Source organism: Tauraco erythrolophus, chromosome 5 (genome assembly GCF_009769465.1).
Source record: "Tauraco erythrolophus isolate bTauEry1 chromosome 5, bTauEry1.pri, whole genome shotgun sequence".
Lineage (NCBI taxonomy): Eukaryota > Metazoa > Chordata > Aves > Musophagiformes > Musophagidae > Tauraco > Tauraco erythrolophus.
In genome coordinates this window covers 13,871,442-13,897,816 of record NC_141469.1, presented here as the reverse complement: position 1 = coordinate 13,897,816, position 26,375 = coordinate 13,871,442, and the positions used below count along the sequence as shown (strand labels likewise).

Genomic DNA, 26,375 nt, shown 5'->3' with positions numbered 1-26,375 from the left:
AAGACATCCTTCTACACATCAGCTTACTTGGCTCTAGTCTTATGCTAGCAACTAGGGGAGAAGTATCAGACCTTTGGGGATTTGAAGCTCTAGATCTAGGAACCCAGGCAAAAGGAGAACGCCCTTCCATTGACACTTGCGACACTGAGATTTCCCGCAGGTCCTGCGTGTATTCCATTTATATCTGAACAGGTATTTCAGGAAAAACACTTGATCTTTTCATGATGGCTGCTCGGAAGTGCTTTGAAATTAACAAACTAATGATAATCCAGTTCCAGGATGCCTTGCTGTCAAGGCAAAACTGTCAGAGTCATCTTTGGAACTCTGAATATTGGACCTCCGCAGCTTGCACTCTTACCAGCTTACATCGTAAGTCTTAGAGAGCACATCAAATCCCAGACTGAGCATCAGGGAAGGCTAAGTAGGACTTCAGGCCTTTTTGTTTATTGCTGAAGCTACTCCTCAGTTAGCTTCTCCCTTCATGAAGGTAATGATGAAGTAGTAATTCTGGTTTGTGTCTAACGTAGAGCTCATTATATATGTAGCGAAAGGTAAAATCTCTTCTCTTCTAACTTGGCTTAAAGCTCTCCCACATGGAGAGGTACAAGTTTCAGCTTTGACAACACGGGATGCAGGCTACCAATCCTTTTCCTTTAGCCAGAACAGAAAAGTATACAGAAATTGAAGATTCAGGGGTGAAAATACCAAGGGAGTTAGCAACTGGAAGCTTGCTGAAAATAGATTAATTAACCCAGGTTTAATCTTAATACTTGCTAATTACATCTAGTCTTTAAGACACCTCAGCTATGTAGAAACAATTAAGATGATGGGAAACCCTACTACTTTTCCACCTTTTGACTACATATAGTTATGAGAAGTTTTAGGGTTTACAGATGTTAGACCAAACTAATCGAGACAAATACAAAGTTTTTATTTAGTGTAAAGTCAGAAATACAACATCTTTAAAATGTTCATAAGTTAAATGAAGGCCACAGTAGTGGGATGTAAAATGGTATATAGATGAAATGACTACTATATACACACCGATGGATAAAATATCACTATCCAGTCTTACAATACAAAACCATGATTTCAAGGTTACTTGATCTTGGGAAATTGCTGGAGTCTAACAAGCGCATGCTCTGTTACCACGTGATCTCCTACAGTGCAGATGGAGATGTGCAGTGACATGCCTTTAAAGCTAGGATGGCTGGAATGCGATGCAATCTTCAGAAGTCAAGTGCTTAGTGTAGTTGTTCTCTTTGTTTAATGCTCAAACCTTGGATTAACCATGTGATCTATTCTACCTGCCAGCAGTTCCTGAATTTAGAGTTCTAGATAGGCAGTAAAGTGAGAGAGTAGTCCGTAGAAGATGAAAAATAATTTGGGATGTTTATAGGACCCTATGACACAAATAGTATCAGCCATTTGTGACTTGGTGGGTAAAACTTTTTTCATCATCAGGTTTCTTGACTCAGATTTGTAAACAGCTCTCAGACTGAACCGTTAGTGCTTTGTTTGCAATCATTTGACTTGGCTGACACTCCAGTGAGTGCCATACAGTCATCTCATATGGAGAGAAATGGGAGACCTCCCCTTTGGGACAGGGGAGCTTCACAGTGTGAGCTTACACTTGAGACACAGCAGTGCCCAGCTGCCAAGAAAGCTGGGGTTTGAGAGGGATTTGTTTTACTGTTCCATCCACTCATTCAGTCTCTGCAGCTTTATTTTATAGAATTCATCACAGCAAGGTTGAAGGAGATCTGTGAACTAGTGGTTTCCTTTCATTAAAAGGTCAAGTACAGTGGCTTCATTGCTGAAGAGACAGACCTCAGTGTTAGGTAACATCCATAAGTAAGTCTGCAGTGCTGCTGTATGGCAAGATGAAACAGATGCAACTGAGTACTGCTAAAACTTACATCCTCGTTTGTATTTCAGCTTCTGCTCCCCCTTAGTACTGATTATGCTAGACATGCTGCCTCTATGCGAATTGCTCAGACCCTTAATTTGGGCCCAGCTCCTTTACAGAACCTGCTAACAAACAGCCAAGCCAGTAAAAAAAAGACTGGGCATCTTGACACTAGGTGTTGCTCAGAGCAGCACAGATTTGAGAGGCAAAAGCCACTTTGTTTCCACTGCAGTTGTCCACCTTAGATGTTTTTGTGCAGTACCTCAGGAGGTACTTCACAAGCTCAGGCTCTGGGGCAGGAAAACAGTTGCTCTAAGGCCTGAAGCAAAGACAAGTTTGGCACTTCAGAAGGAAAGAAAACAGTGGCAAGGAAAGACTTAGTCTCAGTTCCTCACTGCTGATTGTTCACAAGGAGCATGAGGAACGTTGTTGACCTTCTATTTCTGTAAAGCTTATTACTCAGGTTTTTATTTAACTCTTCATCACACAACTGAAAAACTTGAGGAAGATCATACATTGTGATGCTGTGTCTGATCATTCTTTGAGGAAACAGGAAAGTGGGAACAGTTTCAAGTGTACATCTTAAACTACACTCTGATGCTGCATCAGTTTGGCATTTCCCTGATGTAAGTTGCTTATCCTTGTTTCTCTTCCCTTACTCTCCCCCTTCCCAAAAAATCTTCTAAGTGTTTTTCTGTATGCAAGCCCTGCAAATAATGTCATACTGTTATTACTTCATAGACATTCTTAACTGGTTTACAGGTTTTTGTTTGAAGTTGCTTTGCAGAGCTATGGACAGTACTATATTATCATCTAAACATATTTGAAGTGAAAAAGGCGATGCAATTAGATTCTGGATATTTTTAACAAATGACGCTTCAACACAATATTATAACGGTATTATTTTGCTAGTCAAGAACGCTACCCTAAGACTTCAAAGAGTGCCAACAGACTTCCATTTAACCTGACAAACTGAATCCAATTTTTAACAAGATATGCTCATTTTAAAACAAATATGAAAGTTTAGTAAGTTTCTACACTACATTTGCACATTGCTTAATCTTAACAATACACAAACTTATGTCTCCTGTTCACGATCATGTTCTTAATTCTGTTCATCACCAAAAGTTTATCATCTTCAGGTATCCAGTAAAGCCACAAACTAAGGTATTTTAGCTCATGTAGCCTATGCCAATTAAAACAAAAAAAAGACAGCAGCAATACAATGACATCTGTGAGTCAACCCTTACTTCCTTTTGCTTTTTGTGTCAGTTGTTTGAAAAACACTAGAGGCTGACATCAGATTTTCTATATACTGTCCAAGAACTTGGTTTTCTGATTTCAGTTTCAAGTTTTCTTCCTTAACAGCATCTACTCGTGCTGAGAGATCTGCGAAGGTGATATTATAAGAAAAATATTAGACACTATTGCATACAATAATGAATATGTTCTATGTGCCTACATCAAACTTTTCACACTTTTAATGCTGGAAACATTTCCAGAAGGTATTATCTTATAAAACACTGTGCTACTCACAAGTTTTATCTACAGCACGTTCTTCCTACATTATTCTGTAGTACAGTATTTTTGACAAACTTGGTACATCAACTTACTGTTAGTCTCTTTCTTTATTCTTTGTTTTGCTGGTTTTTTAATTAAGCTATTGCAAACTAAACTATCTGGTAACAAAAGTTCAGTGATGAGCAGACTCAAAGATGTATGTCAACTAAAGAGCCTGAGAAAGTTAGCCCTATGGCTCCTTCTGCTTGACATGTATTATGAGAATCGAGCAAACATGTTGCATAAAGAGGGGGAGGGGGGAAAAAACCTGCATAACTGACATTTCTGGATGCTTTGACTAAGGTAGGGAAGAACATTACAGTTCTCTTGGTTATTACTGTGTGCTTGTAAAAAAAAGAAAATCTGATGTGTCAAACTGCTAACCTTCAAGTGTGTGCTGCAGTTCCAAAACTTGATTAATAAGCCGTGTTTTCTCTTCTAATTCCACCTGATTCTCAGCCTCAACAGCTGCAATAAATCATAAGAGTTTTAATGTGACCTCTGCAACAGCTGGAAGTTAAAGTAAGAACAAAAACATTAAGAACTTATACCATCCATGTCGGCATTCATCATTGTAGAACGGGCTCTTTCCACTTTTGAAGGGGGTATTCCTGAGATATGGTCTGCTTAAAAAAAGAGAATAATAAGGCAACTGTTAATGTAACTGGCCTTGATATTTGGATTTTAGATGCGCTTTTTTAATTGGTGGTGAAAACCCAGCACTTAGGCTTAAGGCAGAACAACATTTTTTTAACATTCTTATTTTTCCTAGAGCCTTATGTGGTATGGAAATATGATTCTTCAAGCAACTACGCTTCCGTTTGCAAAAACAACTGATCTAGATTACTCCCTAACGCATGACATAGCCCTGCGTTTCAATGATGCAACTGCCGCCTTCCCTGCCCCGATCTTTCTGGAATTGGCTATTAAAGAAACACTCAAGCAGACGAGGCCCCCTTCCTTATGCCCCCCCCCCTCCTCGGTTCGCTGTTCTCACGGGCATCCGTGTCCCGGCCGCCGGGCCTGCCAGGCGCAGGGACGTGTGCGCCTGCCGGCGCATCCCCCGCCACCCCACCGCCGCATCTCTGCCCTTCGCTGTAGGACAGAACGGGAACGGTTAACGGCAGCGCTCGGGCGCCGGACCCGCTGCCGGGAAGCGGCGGCGCCGCAGAGGGCTTCCGCGCAGGACCCTCTGGGATGCGCCGGCAGCTCCGTGGCCCTGCCGGCGCAACACCTTCCCCCCCTCGCCGGGCCGGGCTCGCTCCGCGGCCCAGAGCATCCTCCCTACGGCCGCCGAGGCCGCGCCGCCCCCTCACCTGGCCCCGCCGCCGCCTCCCCGCGGGCCGCCCCGCGCCCCGGCCCGGCCGCCGCTCTGCGCCTCCCGGCCCCGCCGCGCCTGCGCCTGCGCCACCGCCCCGCCAGCCGGCCTGCGCGCGCGCAGCGCCGCGCCCGCGCTGGCCAATGGGCGCGGCGGGGCGTGGCGGGGGGGCGTGGCCTCGGTGCCCGGCGAGGGCTGCTGCCGGGCCGGGGGTGCCCAGCTGCCTCCCTGCTGCCCTCGGCCCCGCTGGCACGGCCGGCACCGGAGGGGGCCCCACACACACACGCGACGCCCCCGCCCTAAGGCCGGTGCGCGCGGCGAGCGGGTGCGGAGCGCTTGTCGCGCCGCCGCCTTCCGCACAGGGCTTTAATCGTGCGCCGTCCCTTCCCTTTAAGTCCCACTGAGCTGCGGATAAAGTAATGGAAGTAACTAGTAAGTGCGCGATTTAAAGTGTCACCAGCGTTTTTCCGACAGATTCGTTTCGTGCTCGTGTACTAGCCCGGGTGTTTGGAGCGGTGGTGGTCCTCAACCAGCCGCTCTGAGTTGGCTTCAGAAGACATTAAGAACAGGCAGGTGTTCTCCAGTGTGTAGCTCCTTCAGGCTTAGGTAGGTTGGCAAAGCCTGAGGAACGTTAGAGAAAACCGAGCGTGTGTGTGTGTGGTCACAGGTAACTCTCAGGTGCTCATACATGGAGCTCTTGGAGAGGAGACTCCAAGCCCGAGTCCATCAGGGTTTACCTGCTGTGGGTCAGCACCTTATGCGCTTGCCCAAACTGCTCCAGTCCGGCAGATCGATAACCCACCAGCACAGCAGCGTCCAGACTAAGAAACCTGTGATTGAGCTCCTTACTTCTGGAACTTACAGCATTAGGGATCACGTCACGCAGAAACCTAAGGGACTTCGCACAGTTGCCCTCGTGTAGTAGCTCCAAACCAACGCTCCCGTGATCATTCCCTGATTCCCTGGAGGGAATAACCCTTGCAGAAAGAACTTACTGCACAGGGTGCACCCTTTGGACCTCGTAGGACAGTCCATGAGGCACAGTAAGGACAACGTGCAGGACCTGAGCTAATTTTAGTGGCTTCACTGAAGGCACTGCATAACCTGTAGTGTCTTGATAGGTACTCTGTAGCTTGAACTATATGTTGCAGGACTATATCCTGTTATAAATAAATAATCTGATGCTGTGTGGATACTCAGGAAAATAAAAGCATTTGGGAAGTGTGCTTTCTACTGTATTTTTAAATATGCTTCAGAAAGTATGTCTTTCTAATATCCTACATCTTCTGGGTGCCTCCACCTATTATTAACATTGTGTTAATTAAATAACTTTTTTTAACCTCACAATCAGATAAATTCAGATTAGACTGAATGATGTTCAAGTTACGAAAACATATTTTAATTAGATTCCTGCAGTCTGTTTGTACTGGACAATGGGTCTGTTGTTTTCAGTTCCGTTAGCTGGTATAACTATACTGGTAAAAGTATATCACCTTCTCTGCAAAAGGCATTCTTAACCAGTAATCTCCCTTAATCCCTGCAAATAGTCCTCTCAGATGGTGGCTGGGCTTTAGGAGCTTGTTAGTCACTCTCCTTGGTGGCTGTTTTTAAAATGACAGGTGCTTCTCACCCTGTTACGGTCTTGCTCGCTGCACTGGCTATGTGCCAAGCCTGGCAATCAACAGGTTCTCGTAATTCTAGCAAGACAGTCTCCAACACTTTGAATAATGGGGGAAAAATATATGGCCAGAGTCTGCAGGTAGATACAGATGGATGGCGAGCTTGCTTACCTGGTGAAGAACTTGCTGTGTTTTATACTACCAGAGGAAAAAAAAAAAAAAGATTGCAGGCTAATCTGGAGGAAATGCATCTTTCTGCTGCAGAAATTCCACTTTGCTTGCGGCATTACATTTGCAGTTTATCGTCTAAACTGTCTCAAAATGAGCAAAGTTGGAAAATCCTTGACATTAAATTATGGGACAGAATGGAAACCAAACATGTTGGTTCCTGTGCCATTGTAGCCAAAACAGTAGTAATTCCAAGAGTTGCTGGTGTACCTACTGTTTCCATTTCGGGTACATATACTGTTAAGGGTTCATTCTACTTTGCATGGCTGTGGTTTCTGACTGTAGTATTTTCTTTTGATTCTTAACTCTGATTTTGACCTCGAGCACCAGGCTGAAACTCCTTTTCAGAAGTTAACCTGTGTGAGAGGTTTTTTGGTTTTCCTTTAGAGAAAATTGTTTTTATCTGAGCCTCCACTGTTAGCATTGGAGAGGGGCTGTCAGCAGAGAAGAGATGGTGTCTTTTGCCTGTGCAGTGCTGTGTGTCACCAGGCTAGTGTTAAACAGTTGCAAAGATACGTCCTTAGGTTTGTACCGCTGGATGCTCAGGCATATTGGATCTCACACAAAGCATCTTCCTACAGTAAATGCTTAATATGAATCCCTTTACCTTAGTATTTGAGACTGTGCCCATGGGCCCCAGCATTTATAAACTTTCTGTGTGACCTGGCTGCAACCCAACTCCTTATCATGGCAGAAATCCATGCATGTTACTTTTTTTCTTTCCCTGTCCTTCATCCCCTGATCTCCAAGGAAGTATACCTAAGCGCTGAGGGAGCAGGGAGCAACCCTGCTGTGCACAGCCCTGCTCTGCACAGGCCACGGGCCAAGACTGCTGGATTGATGCTGCTGGGTGTGAAGTCCACAGAGAGAACACCAAGCTCATCTTGCTTTCTCTTCAAAAGTTTTGCCTTCCTAACCCTCCCTCTATTTTCCAGAGCAAAGTCAGCCCCACGATCTAAATATCTGATGCATTACCAGATTTCAACAAACAAACAAAAAAATCAAACCCAACACATCACAAAAAAGCCTACAGCCCAAAGTATTTTTTATGAGAAATCAACCAAAACAACAGAAGCTTAGCATACCACCTGCCTTACCTATGGGTTTTTCAAATTGCTTCCCTCACCTGTCCTGCATCAGGTAATATATCATCAATGAAATTTGTTGTGCACTTTAAATTTGAAGCTTTAGGGATTTAGAGTATATCCCAAACAGTATGATTCCTTGTATAACGCCAGGTGTGTCCCAGGGAAGGCATACCTATGGATGTGTGCAGAGTAACCAAATAGTACTTTGCATTTTAGGGGTGTGCTTGGTGTCCCCTTTGACTGGAGGAGGCTAATTCAAGCCCTTCTAGAACAATTCTTGCTTTTATCAGCCTGTATTATTTTGTTAACCCCTGTGTTAGAAAGTGTCATTTCTTTGTTCTTTTAAGTTGTTAGCAGGGTGATCCTTGTCTGGGGACTGTTCCCAGGAGAACCCAAAACAATCCTTCTAAAGACTGGCTTCTGTTTAACAGGGTTCTGGTACCATTTACTTCTCTGTGGTTTCCCCACTCACTGGGAGGGGCAACATTAATGAGTTAAATACTAATTACATGTAAGTGTGAGCAAATGGGTTGACTTTGCTTTGTGGCTGTTTACTTTGAGTCTTCGGAATAGGCAGCACAAGGCTGAGAGACGGGGCACAACCTCTGTTCACAGAGTTTGTTTTTTTTTAGTTTTGTTTACAAACTTACTGCTTCTTACTTTCGAGAATGTATACCTTATCAAGAAAATGAAATAATATTTACAAATGCTGGAAATTAATTGTTTTCTTCTGTGGAGCAGCGTAACAGCTGTGCAGTTTAAAAGAAGAAATGTAAGAGGATTTTCTTTATTACTGGAAATACTTGAGCACTGCCCCAAGTAATGTTCCGCCGTTTGGTTTATTAAACTGTTTTTACACTACACACTAGATCACCGGCTTCAGGTAAGTGGATTTTCTGACTGAAGAGTTATAAAGAGAGCTTGTCATTTTTAGCAATGTGTGATGTAATTTTTAGCTGCTGAAATCAAAACTGATTTGGATGTAACTAAGAACAGGTGCTAATCCTTTTCTTCCTTAGTAATTGATTTTGTATTTTCTAAGGCATTTGGTTAAAGCAGGGGAAGCATTCATAATATTGTCATCTATATTGAATTTATAGGAACAAGAAGTTTCACTTTACAAATGCAATTATCTATACTTACTTGTATCCTAAGTTGCAATTAAGCTTTCCTAAAACTAGCTGACATTACTGGCAAAAGCAATTAATTCATTCGGTTTCACGAAAAGAGCATTTTTTGCTTGAAATAGCAACAATCTCCCTAGGATATAAAACATCATTAATAGTTTACCTGAATGCATGTCTGTGTACAGTTACAAAACTACAGGAGATCATTTTATTGCTCTGGACTCAGGTTTTAAGTCGTTGCTGCTAATGACAAACGTTTTCAGATGTTTTATTTCTAAAACCCTGGTGTACATCCTGTTTTTTCCATGGTACACAGTGCAAACCAACAAGCCTTTCACTTCCTTTTTGGCAATGTTACAGAGGCCAGAGGCTGTAAAACAACCGATGACAGAGGCTTCACTGTTCACCACTAGAATAGAAATGTATTCTCCTTTTCCTTAACAGAAGAAGGTATTGTACGTATTTCTGAGATGAGTTTGGTATTTGAACTGTACTGTTTTCTCCTTCAACTAATTATTGCCACAAAGAAAAAGATTAAAAGGACTACAGATAGCTTCTCTTTTCCTTGCATTACTAACTTGCAAGACCCTTTACATCCAATCTTCATCATTTTGTTTCTCTGCAGAAATGACAGACTACAAGAAGTTTTTTTTTTCAAGTAATGTTGCTTTACACCAGAATTCTTTGCAATTCTTCTTACTCTTCCCAAGTAACCTCAAAAGGCTTCTGTAACCTTGTGCAAATTTACAGTTACAGACTTCTGTCAAGTGCAGAATTTCAGTAGTTCTTAGTTTGCACTTTTTCCAACCAAATCAAATTATACAACATGAGCAGCTCTTCTGGCTTCCATTGGTCTAACTATTGTCTGTCCCCTTACTTGTCGTGCTTGTTTTGGTACCACCTTAGGTCCTGAATGAGAATGAGACCTTGTCAGATGACGTAACCTGTGAGCATACAGTTGGGGAAAAAAAATCCAGTCTCTTTAGAAAAAAGTCTACAAAAAGAAAACCTTAGGAAGTGGTATTTTCTCTTTAACCCTGAAGAGGCCTGTCTTCTAACCTAACTGTGTCCTATCTTTTGCAAGATCGTGCACGAGTGCAAGTGTTCTCATTTCTACTCTGACTCCACAAAAATGCATTTTTAAATAGACTGAGCAACTGAACTCTTTGCAGCTTTAGGCTGTGACCACCAACATATATAACAATGTTGGCCTGTTAATGGTTTGATCCTCCCCGTAATCATCAGCTGTAGGTTTGCCACTAAATTTTGTGGAAGGACATTTAGTGAAGTTCCGTAAAGCTTTACTGGTAACTTAGTGAGATGAAAAACTGTTTTGCCTTTCTGTAAGTTAGGCCTAAATATTTAGGAGTTTCTATCTGCTTTTTAAAAGGAGGGTTTTACATGAGAAATGTAATCCTTAATGTTTGCTTTCTGTAAAGTGCATTTGAATAAAAAGTTGAGAGTTTCTAGGTTCTTTACAAGGAAGAAAGAGAGCCTTGATTTACTTACATAGCATTGATCAGAAGAACAACAAAGAAATTTTGCAGCTGTTGGGCATCATCTCACTGTTTTGTTTTAGTTTCATTTCCTCTGTGCTTTTGGTTGAGTAGGTCACTTTTTGAGGAAACTTTGTCCAGTGCTATGAGTTTCGAAATGAAAAGGTATTTCTTTCATTAAAGGTGAAAATATTTTCACAAATGCTGTTAATGAATGCTTTCCTTGATTTCATGTGCTTTTGATATTGCTATTAAAATACTTATTGAGAAGTTTATATCTTGCTACCATTTTGTGTTCATCTTGATTTACATGGAAGTGATTTATTTTTAATACCTGTGTATTTAACAAATAGAGAAACGCTGCTGTTTTGAAAGAGCGATACCTATTAAATATTCATTGCACTTCGTTAATCAGGCTCAGTAACCCCTGTTGCTTTGCCACAATGGCTTTTCACTGTACTAAAGAAACTTCGATTTGGAGACTGTGTTCTGATTATGCTTTAGATTGTACATATATAGCACGTTGTTCTATTTGTCTGTTTAGTATCTTTTCCAGTACATTTTAAGAAATGGGGGGAAAGGCTTATGCAATTACAAACGTGCTAGAGTACGAGCGCGTCTTAGTGATCTTACTTAATATTTAATTATGGAATACCTGCTTCTGAAACATCACGTCATTCTCAGGCAAAGTCCACTTATGAGCTACATAGTGCGAGTCTAGTTTCCTTATTCCTTGCTTGAACTTGCTGTTGTCAATCCTAAGGAATCTTTTTCTCTCTCACCGTGTAAAACTTACAGCTGTAGGGCCCATTCTGTTTGTTGGCTCCTGTGCTCCAGAGTTACTGTAATTAGGCTTAACTTCAACTGGGAGAGATAAGGAAGACTATTTCCAACAACGTATATGATAGTCTCTGCCTATTATAGGTTAGGAATTTTCTCATACCTTTTTCTCTAGCCTCCGAGTGTTGCCTTCTGGCAGAAGAAATGGACTGAGGTTATCCCTTTCACCATGAATATTACTGTATTCTCCCTCTATGCCTTCAAGCTGAAAGCTTGCCTAAAAATGTCACTTATTTTCAGTTACTCTGAATTTCTCTCTCTTCTTTCGAGTGACTGTCCCCACCTCTTCACTACTAGGGGAGAAGCTCGGACATTGGTAGCAGATCTTGCATAAAGAAGCCTTATTTATGGTCCTCTTTGCATTGTGAACACGAGCTTTCTCTGATCCTTGGGTGTGTTACTACAGTCAAGAATCTAGTCAATTTGAAGTGCTCAGTTTCTGAGGTGCAGTAGAGTCTTACTTGCACTGTTGCTGAGCAGCTGTTTTTATGTCAGTGACATCTGTCAGGGCTTGATGTTGGTGAGCATACTTCAGTATCTAGTGTCAGCTGGTGCTTGAATGAGAGTGTTTTTACCTTTGAGCCTCTGTTTTCTCATGTGTGTTAACGTTTTCCAGGCTGCAAGGGTGCTGAGGTTAGAGTAGAGGAGGAGGTGGCTAGTGAGCGTTTGCCTTCTAAAGAAAGCAACTTGACATCTTCCAGAAGACTAAGCAAGCAATATGGCAAAAACACCCATCCAGTGTTGTGGAGTCATCCCTAACTCGGCTGCTTCTGGGTGCCTCGCAAAGACTAGGCAATCTTGCCACTGAATGCTGCCCCTCATCTGTTCTTGCCATGTTATACCAGCTGTGCAGCGAGTGATGAAACGGTGTCATAGGATATCTACACCTTGCTACAGGGAAAAAGTGAGATTCACCGTCAGGAGAACCCTTCATTACTGCAGAACTTGGACCAAGATCTGCCAGTTTATCTGATTGTGAGTGGTTCCGGTCAACCACATCTTGATGTCGTTAGGCTACGTGCTGTGTAAATGAAGTGCATTCAAACATCCAGTTCAGCACCATCACACTAATATGAAATTGCAAGAAAATTTTGTTCTAAAAATAAGGTCAACTCCTTGGATTTTTTTCGTATAGGAGATAAAGATAGCAGGTACAATAACATTCTTTACACTTAAAAAAAAACATAGAGGTAAATAGGACTTGTATTATTCATTAATAAACAATCCAGATTCCTAGCTAGTGTAAATTAGCACAGCTCTATGGCAGCCATGCTGACATGATCAAGTTGATACTCTGGCCACACTTTTCTAAATAATTTATTACTAATTCATATTAACTCACTTTATTTTTCCAGTATATAGAAGTATCCTACTTCCCGTTCCAAGTATTTTTGTTCCATAACCTAGAGGGGCGGGGAGCAGTCTTTGCTTTTGTAGTTTCTTTTAAAACAAAAAATGCTTAATCTGGGGATTTAAATGGATCAGCTTATTTCCATTACCAATTAATTTCCATCCCTTCTTGTGAGCTCTCACTAGAGTATGTCAAAGAGATTGTCATTCCATATTCAGGAGGAAAGGCCAGCATTATCTGCATTTTCTGTGATAGTAGTAACTACTGAGTTAACATTTCTATAACTCTTTCTTTCTGAAGAGCGAAAGGCTGTTATGTGCTCAGATTACAAACTTATTTTGCCATATGCTATGATGTGAAAACTGTGGTTGCCTCCATACCCCCAAAATCTCAATTTCTACCTAATCACAAGACTTATTCAACTACACAACTATAAAAGCTTACTTGAGGGCATTTGCTAAAAATATATCATACCTGGTAATCAGGATCTACAGATTGGTGTGATCACCCTGTACTATTACTCAGCCCATGGAATTTGTATTGTATCAGTAGATTACTGTAGTTTCTTACCTGAATCATCTGCCAAAGAAATGTTGGTGAAAGTGCCGTCCTCCTCATCCAAAGGTAACTCCATTTTGCTTCCTTTTTTCAAAGTTTTTGAGACGTGCGCATTAAGCGTGGCAGTTGTCAGCCATTTTTCAGGATGCACGTGACTTCTCTGGTTAAATCTTTAATGAGTCCAACACACAGGTGTTATCGGATACTGTTGGCAACTACACACGTCTTACTCTGCGTGGTATCTCATCTGAACCTTGAGCTCTTTTCCGGAAGTTGTTAAGCGAGAAGGTTTCTGTGTTGTAACTGCTGTGTCAGATACGTGCTGAGCAGACACTGTTATTGCTGGCTCCTTCTGTGAAAGAACTGTTTATTCACCCTAGTTGTGTTGTTTGTTGTTGATTTTCTCTAGGACTGGGTACAATTTTGTATGTTGGAGGTTTTTTTGGCAGAGAAAAGAGGGAAAGGAACTTAGTGTTCAAAAAATGTTACTTGCAGTCCAAGCAAGTACAATGGAAAGGTTTGGGAGCAGCAAATTTAAAGTGTAATCTTTAAATAGTTAGGAGTGTGAGTAATTTTACTTACATGAGCAGTTGCATCTAAACCAATCAAGTAATGTGAAGAGTGAAGTTGTGTAAGTGAGCGTGTGATGTTCTGTGATAGTAGACAGAAGGAAGGAAGAGAAATCAAGTTCAAAGAAAACCCCATTTTAGGCGTCTTGTTTTGCTTCTTAAAGAATATTAGACATAGTTGGAACATATAAACTAGAAGTTCACCTCAAACTACTTACCTCTTTAGAAATAGCTTTCTTTTGTACTCCTGGAATAGAATGTTTTCTTGCAATTAATTTAAAAGTATAAATGGTCCTGGTCTTGATTAAAGACAGTATAGTGAATAGACTTCATTTTCAGGGGGTTGCATGTTCAGAATCTACTGTCTTTTAATTTTTTAATTTGTATTCAGAAAAAGGCTGTAAGTTGAGGATATTGACAAATAATTTTTTTCTTAAGTGTAATTAGGAACCTCTCTGAAGTTTCACTAAAAATTGAATCTTAGTTTTGTGAAGCACTGTCTGATTATGGAATGAGATAGTTCTTAGAATTTACAGTTTGCCTTTCACACTTTGAGACATAATCTTGATTTGGATTCCTGAGACAGCTTCTGTGTACAAAGGTAAACACATGTAACTTTGCAGGACAAAGAGCCTAAGACGTTAAGCGTTGAAATTGGTGCAGCTTACAGGAATGATAAATGTAATGCTGCTATTTAGTTTTTTCTTCTGATTTTTTAACTGCTTAGCTTGATTTTAACTTTTCTGTTGGTGTCAGTGAAGTGACTGGCAGCTGCCTTCAGAGAAAGCCAAGCACATCTTGCATTTTCAGAATTATGTTGAGAGTTACTCACTTTTGCTTCACATTGATCAGAACCAGTTCAAAATTTACTTTATTTTGAGTAGTCTGTGTAAAGAAACCTACTGGTTACATTCCAAATCCTTGAGTATCACAAGGCGGGTCTGGATCAGGTGTTTTGGGTTTTTTAGTTCTTTCAGTGAGGGAACAACATGCTTCAAAGCTCTCACAATGATAACAATAAAGCTAGAAAACATTTTTATCTTTTGTCTTTACTATGTCATTTGTTGTTCTCAGATACATTATGTACAGTAGAAGCATTTCAACAACTCAGTTTGGAAGGGCAGATCCTAAAACCACATGCGATTATATAATCTGTTACCTCTGAATTTTATAAAATCATATGCGTGTGGGACTAAGGAATTTATCTTGTCTGAACTGCGTAGCCCTCATCTAAAAGGTTTAATTAACTTTTCTTGCCTGTGTCATTCTTGTTCTATTATATTGGCCATACACTTTGGTAGATACAATTTCCATGTAAATTATTATCTGGTTTTAGACAGACTCTCACAGTAGCCCAGTGAATATAGATGTTGTGCAGTTGTTACTTATGTCTAGATCAAAGCCGTCAGTGAAAGTGCTGCAGAGTAAAAGCAGTATTTTAATAAGAGCTGGTAAGAAAGATTCCTCCGGGTGAAGGAGAATATGATTGAGGGAGGAGTTTGGCTGCCTTCTGCGAGATGTACTGATCCCTGCAACTTCTGGAGTCAGGCTCTTGCCTTTGTGCCAAGTGCATTCCACTCCAGTGTTTCAGAGCTCGTTAAACCTCCCTGTGAAAGAAAGGCCTTTGGACAGATGGCTTGCTGTGTTTCCTCTATCAGTGCCTTCGAAGAACGAGAGAGCAGAAAGTATAGATTCGTGTGTTTGGGTGCATGTATCTGGTTGTATGCATGTGTATAGAAACAGGGACCAATACGGGACTCTGGAGCTGCACTGTTTTACAGAGGGTTTTGCTTTTCATGAGGGCGTGGGAATCAGTTAGGTTTGTGGGAGACCTACACAGCTTTTTTGTGGAAACGGAGCCTCATCTACCAACAGAGAAAGGGATGGGGTTTAACTAAGAGGGCTCCACAGATGTCATCTTGTTTCTTTCTTGCCTGAAAGATTTTTTCATATTTAATCATACACCTGAGTTCTATAATTTTAAAGGCACTGTAGAATTATATCTGTAGCATGTTTGGTTTTGTGAGTGCTGTAGTGAGAAACGTTTTCTTTGGTGGTGGCCTGATGTTTTCTTAGTGAAATAAGGTCTTTGGATAAGAGATGCCATGTAAATGTAAAGTAGAAGTACTCATTTCTTGCTGTCATCATGTTTGTTTTATAAGGAAGAACACAAAGGAGCAGCAGCAGGCAGAGGAGCTCTGACCAGCTTAAAAGAAAGCTGTGTAATAGAATTAACTGTCAGAGCACAATGAGTTTAGCTATTTCCATGTGTGAGTTATTTTCACTGGAGTAATGGACGTTAATGAAAAAGTTAATTTGGTTATAAAATAACAGTTCATCTTTCTGAGAGTTTCATTACTGAGTTGAACAAAGGTTGTGGAGTACCTAGCAGCTGTCTGGCTGCCTTTTAAAATAGATGGTATAAACTGTCAGAGGAGGTTGCGGGCAGGGAAAGTGTGGGGACAGCCTCTCTCCTACAGCCGCTCCTGTGAGCCTTTTGTTTGACTTGATAGCAACAGCATCAGTTGATGTAGCCATGTGCTAGCCCGGTTTTGAAGAGTGTCGATAACAAGCACTTTTGCAGATCACTGCCTGGACAGGATGTTCGTGAAAGCAGTAGACAAATACCCAAGAAAGTCTTCAGTTTTGGTACCAAAACGATTCTCCAAGCTCAGGATTTTGTAGTTGGTCAGGCAACTTTGTGTCAAGATCACAATTACAGGAGGGTTTAGGCCCTTAGCTTTAAAAGGGGGAAGCTAAACCTGCCTGGTAGTGGGTTCACATTTTTATTACTGTAAGTACCACGTAACTATTTCCTAACTAAAATGATTTAATAGTGACCTGGAAAGGAAGTTGTCTCAGAGTTAAGTACAGATGCATGGAACGTTTCAGCTAAACCACAGCATGTGCTGCGACTCCTATTTATACGGACGGTGTCACTGCGCTTACAGCGCGGCCGAGGCAGACTTCAATACCGCTTATTTTTTGTAGGGTTCAACCTCACACTTATGAACTGCGCTGCAACATCAACACATTCAACAGCCCTTGTCACCTGTGTCCCTTGTTTCCTGTCACAGTGCTAATTTGTTATCTCTGGGGGTCTGCGGCCGCTGTGCCTCTTGGAAACGCTTTTCAGTGGCTCTATTGCAATTATTTTTCTGACTCGGATAGGCAAGAGGGAAGAGCGGGGTCGGAGACAGGAGGTTAGTCAGTTGGGAGATGTTTTTGCTGCCTGCACTGGCTGGCAAAACCTCACTGACCCCTCGTTCCAAAGGTGTAATTGTTTAGAGGTGCCTGCAGTTGCTCTGATACTTTCTGAGTATCAATAACAGAAAAGATTATTTTTTTTTAAGTCAGAAAAGCACTCTAGTAAAAGAAGGTTTCTGCTGATTTCAGGGAATACTGGGGCAAAGTCAGAGTACTCTGAGTAGGTTAGATATTTGTTGCAACACAAGTTAATGGCTGATCTTCCATCAGGTTGCACTGTACAATCATAATGCATTCATCTGCTTTTGTTATGCAGTGGTTTGATCAAGAGTCCAGTTTGAAGACAAGTTTTGCAAATGTGGATGTATGTGATGTAAGAAACACAGAGGCTTTGGGCAACCTGGTGTAGTGGAGGGTTTCCCTGCCCATGGCAGGGGGGTTGGAACTAGATGATCTTTAAGGTCCTTTCCAACCCAAACCATTCTATGATTCTATGTTAGGTGAGCTGCTAAAGGACTCTGGAATAGGAAAACTGTGTTTTGCATTCTTAGGAGATACTGTATCTTTCTGCTTTTAGTCAGCACGTTTAAAAACAACACCAAAAATATTCCTTTTGATTTGTATTTTTTTCAAGTAAGACAGTAAGCTCTAAGCAAAGAATAGAATCCAGCTCTGACTGTACAATTGGGTAATGTACATTAGTAGAAATTTGCCAGTACTTTCTAACATATGAGAAAAGGTTTGGAATTTCTTACACAAAACGTTATAAAAATGAATCCAATGCATCAGTTTCACCCTGTATTTAAAACACAGCATTTTAAAATTATATGCCTTGTTAGGAAATGACAGCTGTCGGTACCTTTCTGTTTTAATGAACTTTGACAGAAAGGAACTGTGGCACATGTTTAGTGTGTGCTAACAAACCAGTAATTGTACAAGTGAATTCACAGGACATTCAAAGCTAATCTGACTGGCACTGTATCACAGTAACTTACTTGCAGAACAACAGTTTACTCAGGTGGTGACAGAAGTGTCATTCGCAGATTTAACCTGCAAATTGAGATATATTTATACTTGTCAGGAAGTCTCCTAGGTGTATTTCTCTTCCCCCTGCTTCCCTCCTCACTCACCAGTTACCAGTTTAAGATACTTACAAGCCATGTTGTGGCTGAGATAGTCTTGCAAATTTTGAGATACGCTTCAAGGCCATGTTATGCAAATGAGCATCATTATTTGCAAATGCTGCTTCTGAAGCTGCATCCAAAATCGGCCACATGGAAACCATCCACAACAACTGCCCACTTACGTTTGTATCCACTCACTTATTACATTTCATTTTGATAAATGCATGCATATTGTTCTTTTCTGCACGAGTAATTTTTTTAAAATTTGGATCTAAACCTCTGCTGTCTGAAAATGAATGACTTGTTCATAACATCTGGTATGTATGTCTTAAATTAGACCCACTTTCCTTCACACTTGTCCATTCTACTCTCAGATTTCCTGTCATGCATCTGTCTAGACGTGGAGAACATTTACCTGCTAAATTAAGAAAAAAAAAAAAAACAAAAAAAAACCCCAACAACCAAACTACTGCTTCAGACTGCTTCAAATACTCCTTAAAGTTTAATTCTATTATGATTCCTGTAAAGCCAGACAGTGACTGGGGAATGAGTGAGCCTCTCCGTATTTTAGTGTGTCCTCTTCCGTTTCCCGCTCCTTTCTCTTTCATCTGATACATCTTCTCACAATTCTTAACTAGGGGACTCGATGTGTGCAGCAGGACTCTTCACTGGACTTTGCAATGATCAATCTGCTTTTCCCTTTGAATGAAAGCCCATTCTGCTTCACTCCATTGATCTATATATAATTCTAGAGATGGCAGTAATTCAGGAACAGGGTTGGCTCAAGTAATTTCTACATTGCTAATGATTTTTCATTGTGTTCATTAAAGATACTAGGGAATTATTGGTTAGCTCACTGGAGAGTACCAGTGTAGAAACTGATGAGACACTGTTTTTCCTTTCATCACTCTATAGTCATACTAATGTTTCCTCCACCTCTGTAAACAGAGATGGAGAGAGTTTGGCAGTGCCTACCCTGTCCCAGGGTACGTGTTCATTATGCTTTTGACAGCGTGTCTGACCCCTAGCATCCTTCTAAAGTGAGTGTGACCAGTGAGAACATAGGAACTTTTCTTTCTTCTTGGTCCTTCCTAGAGCCCTCCAGGTCCATAACCAGCTAACCTGTGTGTTTCTTCTGCTCCACAGTTGGGTTAAATGCAAAACACTTCAGATTTTAAATGTGTAGTCATTAAAATTGTCATCGTTAAATGGATGGGGGAGATTTAATCTCATCAAAGTTTGCTGATTAACTAACAATTAAATTCATACAATACTAATAGATTTTACTTTGCAAGAGGATTGCAAAACCAGGTGGATCTCAACGCAGCCATGGAAGCTTCCTGCATGACAGTTCAGGTGCTGAGAGAGCTAGTCTGAGTACTTATGCAGTCTAGCTCTAGCAACACAGATTTCAGTGCCGGCTTCGGAACTACTGCTAGCTTCAGGAGCAAAGTTGGCTTTCATGAGCCCTGTGCTGCAGTGGCAAGGCAGGTACTGGAACACAGCCCAACGGTGCGTCAGCCCACCAACTCTTCTGTATCTTCTCTCTTAATCTTAACACCGAACAGGGGAAAAAACCAGGGGAGATATTTTGCAGTATTTTGTCATTTCAAACCTTTTTTGAAAAATCAAATGTGATCTCTTCGCGATCTGAGTTCTGCCTGCCTTGGGCTTGATCAGCTTCATTGCAAGTTCTCTGGCTGGGATGCCCGCTGTTGCTGCAGGCTTTGAAAGAGAGGGCTAAGCAGAACTGCGTATGCTGGTCTTGCATCCTTTGTGAACCAAGGGAGTTTTTCTTTACCAGGGTATTTTGGCTTGTTCGCAGCTCTGTAACGCGCAACTGGTGAAGAGGACTGGGTCCAGAGCACCAGGCAGAATTCCAAAACCCCAACGATTTATTAGCTAAAACGAATTTGGCCTTTGTCACTTTCTCTGCTGCTGCTGCCTCGTGGTCTCTCACGTATGTGAAACACTCGCCAAAGCACGTAAACAGGCTGCTGAGCTGCCAGTGGAGCGCTCTGCAGAATAAGATGCCAGTCCATCAGCAGTCAGATACTAAAAGGCTGACCATGAGAAGGACAAAATCTATGCAAGTGTATGTGTTGTTGTTTTTTTTTCAAAGTCCCATATTATTGACATTTGGAAACGGCCGCCCCATTCGAAGATTGTGTGTTTCCTGTTGTCACATACCTGGTTTCTTTCTAGAACTCTGAGATTATTATATGCCACTCTCAGAAATCTCTAGTGGAATGTAATCGTCTGACATGTTTGCTCAAGCGTTTGTGTCTTCCTTATTCTTGGACATTGTCTGCTTAAGCTGCAGCCACGCTGGCTTTTCTGTAGTACAAGTCTCCTGGAAGGTTATTGCTGATGGCATCTGTGGCCGAACCTAGTCTGGAGAGATGAATTATTTAAGATGACTAATGCTTTTAATGGACTTGATGATCAATAATGCTTATAATAATACAATAGCAGAGAAATCTTGAGAGACAACTCAGGTATGAAAAAAACAATTTCTGGAGGAGGAAGGGATCTTTGGGCACATTTTTGCCCCTATAAAATGAGCTATTTCCCAATGACTTTAATAGAACTGTGCTCAGATCTTAGTTTTATCATGAGTCTTAGAATAGTTGGTGTTTTCTTAAGAAAATAATCAGAAATTATGTGAGAATCTTTTTTTTTAATTTTTAAAATGCAAGACTTGTGATAAGGAGTGAAAGTTTAAAAGAATGATACCTGTGAACACTGGCAGAAGCTGAACACTAATGAGAAGTAGCTGAACGTATTAAGGAAAAATTCTATTACTTTAAATCTAATTCCTTGAGTCATAACACTTAAATGGTGGATGACTGACTTTGTTCCTGGATCTCACTTTATAAAATTTTTTTATCAAGGATGGCTTTTTTTTTTTAATTTAGGAGTTTCAAAAGTTTTTTGAGACTGTGGAAACGCTTGTTAGAAAGTATTATCTCTTACATTTGTGTTTAAGGAGCTTCCCTTGCCAACTTTCCTGGGTGGGAATCGCATCACACTGGAGTGAAGGTTTCCAGTTTTGATTTGGGAAAATCGAAAGTAGAAGGGGAAAAGGGAAAACAGTATATGTGTAGCAAACAAACTCAATTTCCAAGCCAAGTAAACTATTTAAGGAGGAAAGAATGAAGCTGTGACAGTAATGCCAAACCCAAAGATTAAAAAATGCTACTCTGTGAATAGTTCAGCCTCAAAAAATAATAAATATTGGGATCGTTTTATTAGCCTTTGCGTTCTTTAGCCATGAGCACTAATGCTTCTAACATCTCTTCAGACCCAACCAAATCTAAGCTAAGATGTTATGAAAGTATATCAGTTCAAGAGCTGAAACTGGAGGAAATACACCATTATGTTAACACAGTCCAGGATAAAATTGCAAGAGTTGTAACGATATCTCGTTTAGTGAGAATCAGCTGCAAGGCCCATGCAACAGTAACTGCACGTATTGTATGTGAATGTCTGTTATCAAAATTCACCAAAAGCCAAGAAACAGAAAAGTTGCCCTCAGAGCATTGCAAGTCTAGGGGTGGAATTATCTGGCATGGGCCAAAACATGGATCGGGTGAAGCAGCAGGAAGAAGTCTTCCTCTGTCAGTGCCCCAGTTGAGGTTTCTGTATAACAAGGGGCTGGACCTGAAAGCTGTTCTCTCGTAGTGGGACCTCTCTGTTTCACTTGAGGAGATGCAATTTTAGCCACTGAGGGGAACCTGACCTGTAATGCAGTTTCACAGGAGTAATCACAGAAGAGCTTTGTATCTACCCAATTACAAGGCAGCTCGGATCGCTCCTGCTTTTATGTGTCTTGGGGAAGAATAATTTCTGTGGACTAAAGCAAAGCTCTGACATCTGTTTCTCCCCTCCTTGCCTCATTTTACTGCATGCTTTTCTCCTCAGTATGCCAGCTTCACCTTTCCTCCCCCACGCCTTCTCCTGCTCCATCCCTGTCTCTGTGTACCTTTACCTTTTCTTGCCCTCTCAGCCCTCCTTACTTCACCCTGTTTCTGTCATAAGTCACTTAGTGCAAGTCCTGACTCCTGCCGAGTTCTGGCAGGCCCAGGATATTCAGCTGCTTCCTGCAAGGGTAAATTATTGTTTCATGATGGGCAGTAGCTTGCCTCTGTGCTGTGGTTCACAGCTCCCTGCTCTCTGGTCATAAACATAAGGCAAGAGCCTCGTACCTCCTCCAGGAGGTGAAGAATAGATGGGAAATCTGGCCTTATTTTTAGGAAAATTACACATATATACATAGTTAGAGGAATATATAAACACACACATATATACACATGCATATATATAGGAAAATCAACTTAACATGAAATGATGCCTTCATAGTGAAAAATGAAAAATTGGTTTATAATTATTAGCATGAGTTTTGTCCTTTGGAAATGAAATGCAGTAACTTCAGAGGTGGAATCCATCGGAACGACTTCAGACACATAGTGAAGATTGAGTCTGCATGTGCAAGATTAATGGATAAAAAGCTTTCCTAAGCTCCACAGATTCTTCGTAAAAAAGGCTTATTAGTTCTCTACATCCAGCTAGTGTATGAGGAGTCAGATCCTAAGACGCCTACCCAGTTTTTCCTTTTAAAAACTCTGAGGAAAAATTGTGGTCAGAAAAAAAAGCAAACAAAAGACCCCCCCCAAACATAAAACCACCTAAGCAATCTCTCAGAATGTGACTCTAAACAGTACTTTTCTCATTAGTCGGATCAAACTGTCAGAGGGTGTATTTGTCTTACAAAGGGAAAAAGAAACATGTTTTTTCTTAATATTCTTTTCACAGAGAGTCCCCTTCATCTTTGACTTTCCCAATAGACTTCAGTCCCTTTCCTTGTATTAGTTCCCAGCGGAGTGGTAGTTCCACACTCCAGCAGTGTTCTGAATCAACAGCCAGTATTCAGTGATGAGTTTGACATTCATTAATGCTAATTATTCATGCTCTGTGTGTTGTATACTTTGCATGTGTAGGGAAACCAGTCTCTACAGCTATTTTGTTTGATTAGCTGAGCGCTACCTACATGTTTCCTAAAATCCATGGCTTTGTGTGCAAATTATCCTCTCTACTGAAAGCAGGGAAGACATTGCCAAGCCGTTTTGTAATGTCTCTAAATAAATGTCTAGAAGTGTGCCCGTTGTCATTCAGATCGGGGCTGCATAAAATGTTAAATTTAATAAATATTCCCATCTCAAGGTCCCCAGCAAACATGGCACAAGATGTGTGGGTTTTGAGGGTCGTTATCTTTTAGATAAGTTATTAAACCATGATTTTTTTTTTTGCTAAATTTTGATCGCTGATACTTGCTCTGATTTCTAATTTGATTAATTATGGTTTATCTAGCATCCATCTTTCACCTGATTTTTATTTACTTCACAGAAGCTGTATTTATTTACATCTAGAAATAGAAGGCAAAAATTCTGTTTTGCTATGCCACTTACTTTTCTCTCCAGGTATGTCTACGACTTTGTAAAAATTAATAAAAGTGTTCTCAGCCTCTTACAAAAGCAAAGCAGCAAGCTCTCACCTTTTGCTTTAAACTACAGTGCGATCGTACTCTGGTGTTTTAGAACAAAACGTGGCCCCTGGTTCGCAAGGTCTCTTCCAAGACGGACCTTACATAGGAATCAGCTAAAACATGCGATACCAGAATTCACTCCTCCAGAGAAGATTTTCTTACTATATTCTAAACTGAAGAGCGTTGATGTCTGATCCAAAGGAGGGCACTGTTTTCTGTTTTTTAAAGGGAAGTGTTTCTTTCCGTTTGTTTGAACAATAAGTCTGATTGAGAGACTTGTCGACTCTTTTTTTTAAATGAAATTGCTCTGACAGTTGTTGCTCAGGTCAGCAGAGAGCATGGTCAGCTTCCAATCACCAGCAGCTAATAGAGAAATACATTTTACCAAATCATCGCCCTGATACAGTGTTATCGATTTTAAATTATGGATGAGGCAGTCAGTATTTTCATGTGCTCACAGAGCAGCTCGCAAAGGTGAGTTAAGCTAACACATTGTGCAACGTAGTTGTGGTAATACTAGGAATGCATCTATCATCTACATGGTCGCTACAGACTAGTTTGGAAGGTCCAAGGGTAGTTCAGTTGCATTTAGTTCTGCTAAAAACACCTCGTATTTATGTAAAGTTTTTCTAAGTATTGTTAAATTATTTATTTTTTATTACAGAACGTATTTCTGAGTAGAATAGAAAGTGGAACTAAATAAATCTATAAAAGTTCCTGGTTTCGGAGTGAATGTTTGCTTGATTCTAGAAGTGCCAGAGTAATAAAACTCATCAACGAATTCTTACACGTGCAGACCAAGGAAGTCAAACCTCAGCATTTCTAGTTCTGATTTTGTTGTTGTTCACCCCTAATTTTAGCACTTTTATGCTGTGAATCTAATATCCACAGCACACATATCCCTAATTTAAATGAGATTTGTGTGAGGAGGCTCAAGTCAGCAATGCAGTCGTCGTCTGTGCACACAGATTTGAAATAAGCGTAGCAACCAAGAAGGTGTTACTCTAGTGATGACAGGACACAAAAAGCTGAGTTTCTGTGTAAAGCCGTGATCGTTTCCTTGCTGAAGTGCGGTAGTGTCACCGAGTCACATCCCGGGCATGGATTACTCGCAAGAAGTAATTTAGTGGATTCGCACATGTTTGCTTTCTCCCTCTTTCCATCTCAGTGTGTATATTGAGGGAAAACATTTGACATCCAACAACTCGTTGTCTTATATCCATACTCACTGTAAGATTGTTACAGTTGCACACAGGTCATCACTGTTTGGTCCTGTCAGATCACTATGTACAGGACTGCACTGTGGTGCAAGCTTGAAGCAATCTTGCAGCTATTTTCCTCAAGTGTGTGGCCACTTGTTAAATGGGGATAAATAATTTATGAATCTCTTAAATGCCATGGTTTTAACATAGTTTTCCTGTGACCTCTTTTAGGGGGGCATGCAGTTTCTTCTCTATAGGCTGACAGTTGTACCATATGGAGTTTCACTAAATAGGTGTTACATGTAATGTGGCGATAGGACTTGTCTTTCAGAAATAATTTTAGTGATGTTTGGAGTCTCATGTCAAGTTATTTCGGACAGTATAATTAAAAGGGAGGGTGCTTTCAATTTTCTTCCTTTTCTGAAAAAGCAGTAGTATGATAAATTTAATATTATAGATGATAATTGCATATAGCCATTGCATATAGTGATAGAACAAGGGGCAATGGATTTAAACTGAAAGAGGGGAGATTTAGATTAGATCTAAGGAAGAAATTTTTCACTCAGAGGGTGGTGAGGCACTGGAACAGGTTGCCCAGAGAAGTTGCAGATGCCCCATCCCTGGAAGTGTTCAAGGCCAGGTTGGATGAGGCTTTGGGCAACCTGGTGTAGTGGAGGGTGTCCCTGCCCACGGCAGGGGGATTGGAACTAGATGATCTTTGAGGTCCCTTCCAACCCAAACCATTCTATGATTCTATGATAAGAGTGTGTTTAGAACATGTTGCGGTTTAACGCAGCTGGCAGCCAAACACCACACAGCCACTCCCTCACACTCCTCTGCCCCCGGTGGGATGGGGGAGAGAATCGGAGGGGTAAAGAGAAGGAGACTCGTGGGTTGAGATAAGATTAATTTAATAATTGAAATAAAGTCAGATAAAAAAAATAGTGATAATAATAATAATAGAATATACTAACAAGTGATGCACAGTACCGTTGTTCACCACTCGCTGACCGATGCCCAGCCTGTCCTTGGCAAGCGATCCCAGAAGGGAGAAATCCTGAAACCACAATCCCAGAATAGAGTGAGCTAACTTCTCAACCATCCCTCATCTGTATACTGAGCATGGTGTTGCATGATATGGAATATCCCGTTGCCCAATTCAGGTCTGTCACTCTGGCTGTGCTCCATCCCAGCTTCTTGTGCACCTGCACACTAGCAAAGTATGGGAAGTGGAAAAGTCCTTGACGTCTTCGCAACAACTAAAACCATCAGTATATTACCAACGTTCTTCTCATACCATATCCCATACAAAATCAAAAACACAGCATTATTCTAGCTACTAAGAAGAAAATTAACTCTATCCCAGCCGATGCCGGGACAGAATAGAGCTCAGTAACCTGACTGGTTATGTTAGAGAGCCACCACTTCTAACTCAGCACAGTAGCTGGGTAAGAGAAAGGCATGTTGAAGAATACTGGATACTTCTGCTTGTTCTCTGTCGCATGAGAATAGACAATGGCAAGGGAAGACTACTGAGAGGTAGGGAGAACAGTCACGATATGTCTTGGAAAGCCACACAGCATTTCATATAAGAAAAGAAAGAATGGTGACGTTAGCCAAGGATTTGAAAAGAA

The 26,375-nt window shown here is 41.0% G+C and overlaps 1 protein-coding gene across 4 annotated transcripts; it reads right to left on the bottom strand.

Annotated features, from left to right (window-relative positions):
• Positions 1–1,035: 1,035 nt before the first annotated feature.
• Positions 1,036–13,197, bottom strand: SCOC (short coiled-coil protein). 4 transcript variants are annotated; one of them, XM_086611661.1, is made up of 4 exons: positions 13,107–13,197; positions 4,021–4,092; positions 3,854–3,937; positions 1,036–3,298 (listed from the first exon to the last, which is right to left on the bottom strand). In XM_086611661.1, exons 1-4 carry the CDS (start codon positions 13,168–13,170, stop codon positions 3,156–3,158), a joined length of 363 nt encoding a protein of 120 aa, XP_086467787.1. In that variant the 5' UTR covers positions 13,171–13,197; the 3' UTR covers positions 1,036–3,155. The 4 variants fall into 4 exon arrangements, with proteins under 4 accessions (XP_086467787.1, XP_086467785.1, XP_086467788.1 ...); XM_086611659.1 differs by having other exon boundaries at positions 4,021–4,095; positions 13,107–13,170; XM_086611662.1 differs by lacking the exon at positions 13,107–13,197 and adding an exon at positions 4,786–4,816.
• Between the last annotated feature and the right edge of the window lie 13,178 nt (positions 13,198–26,375).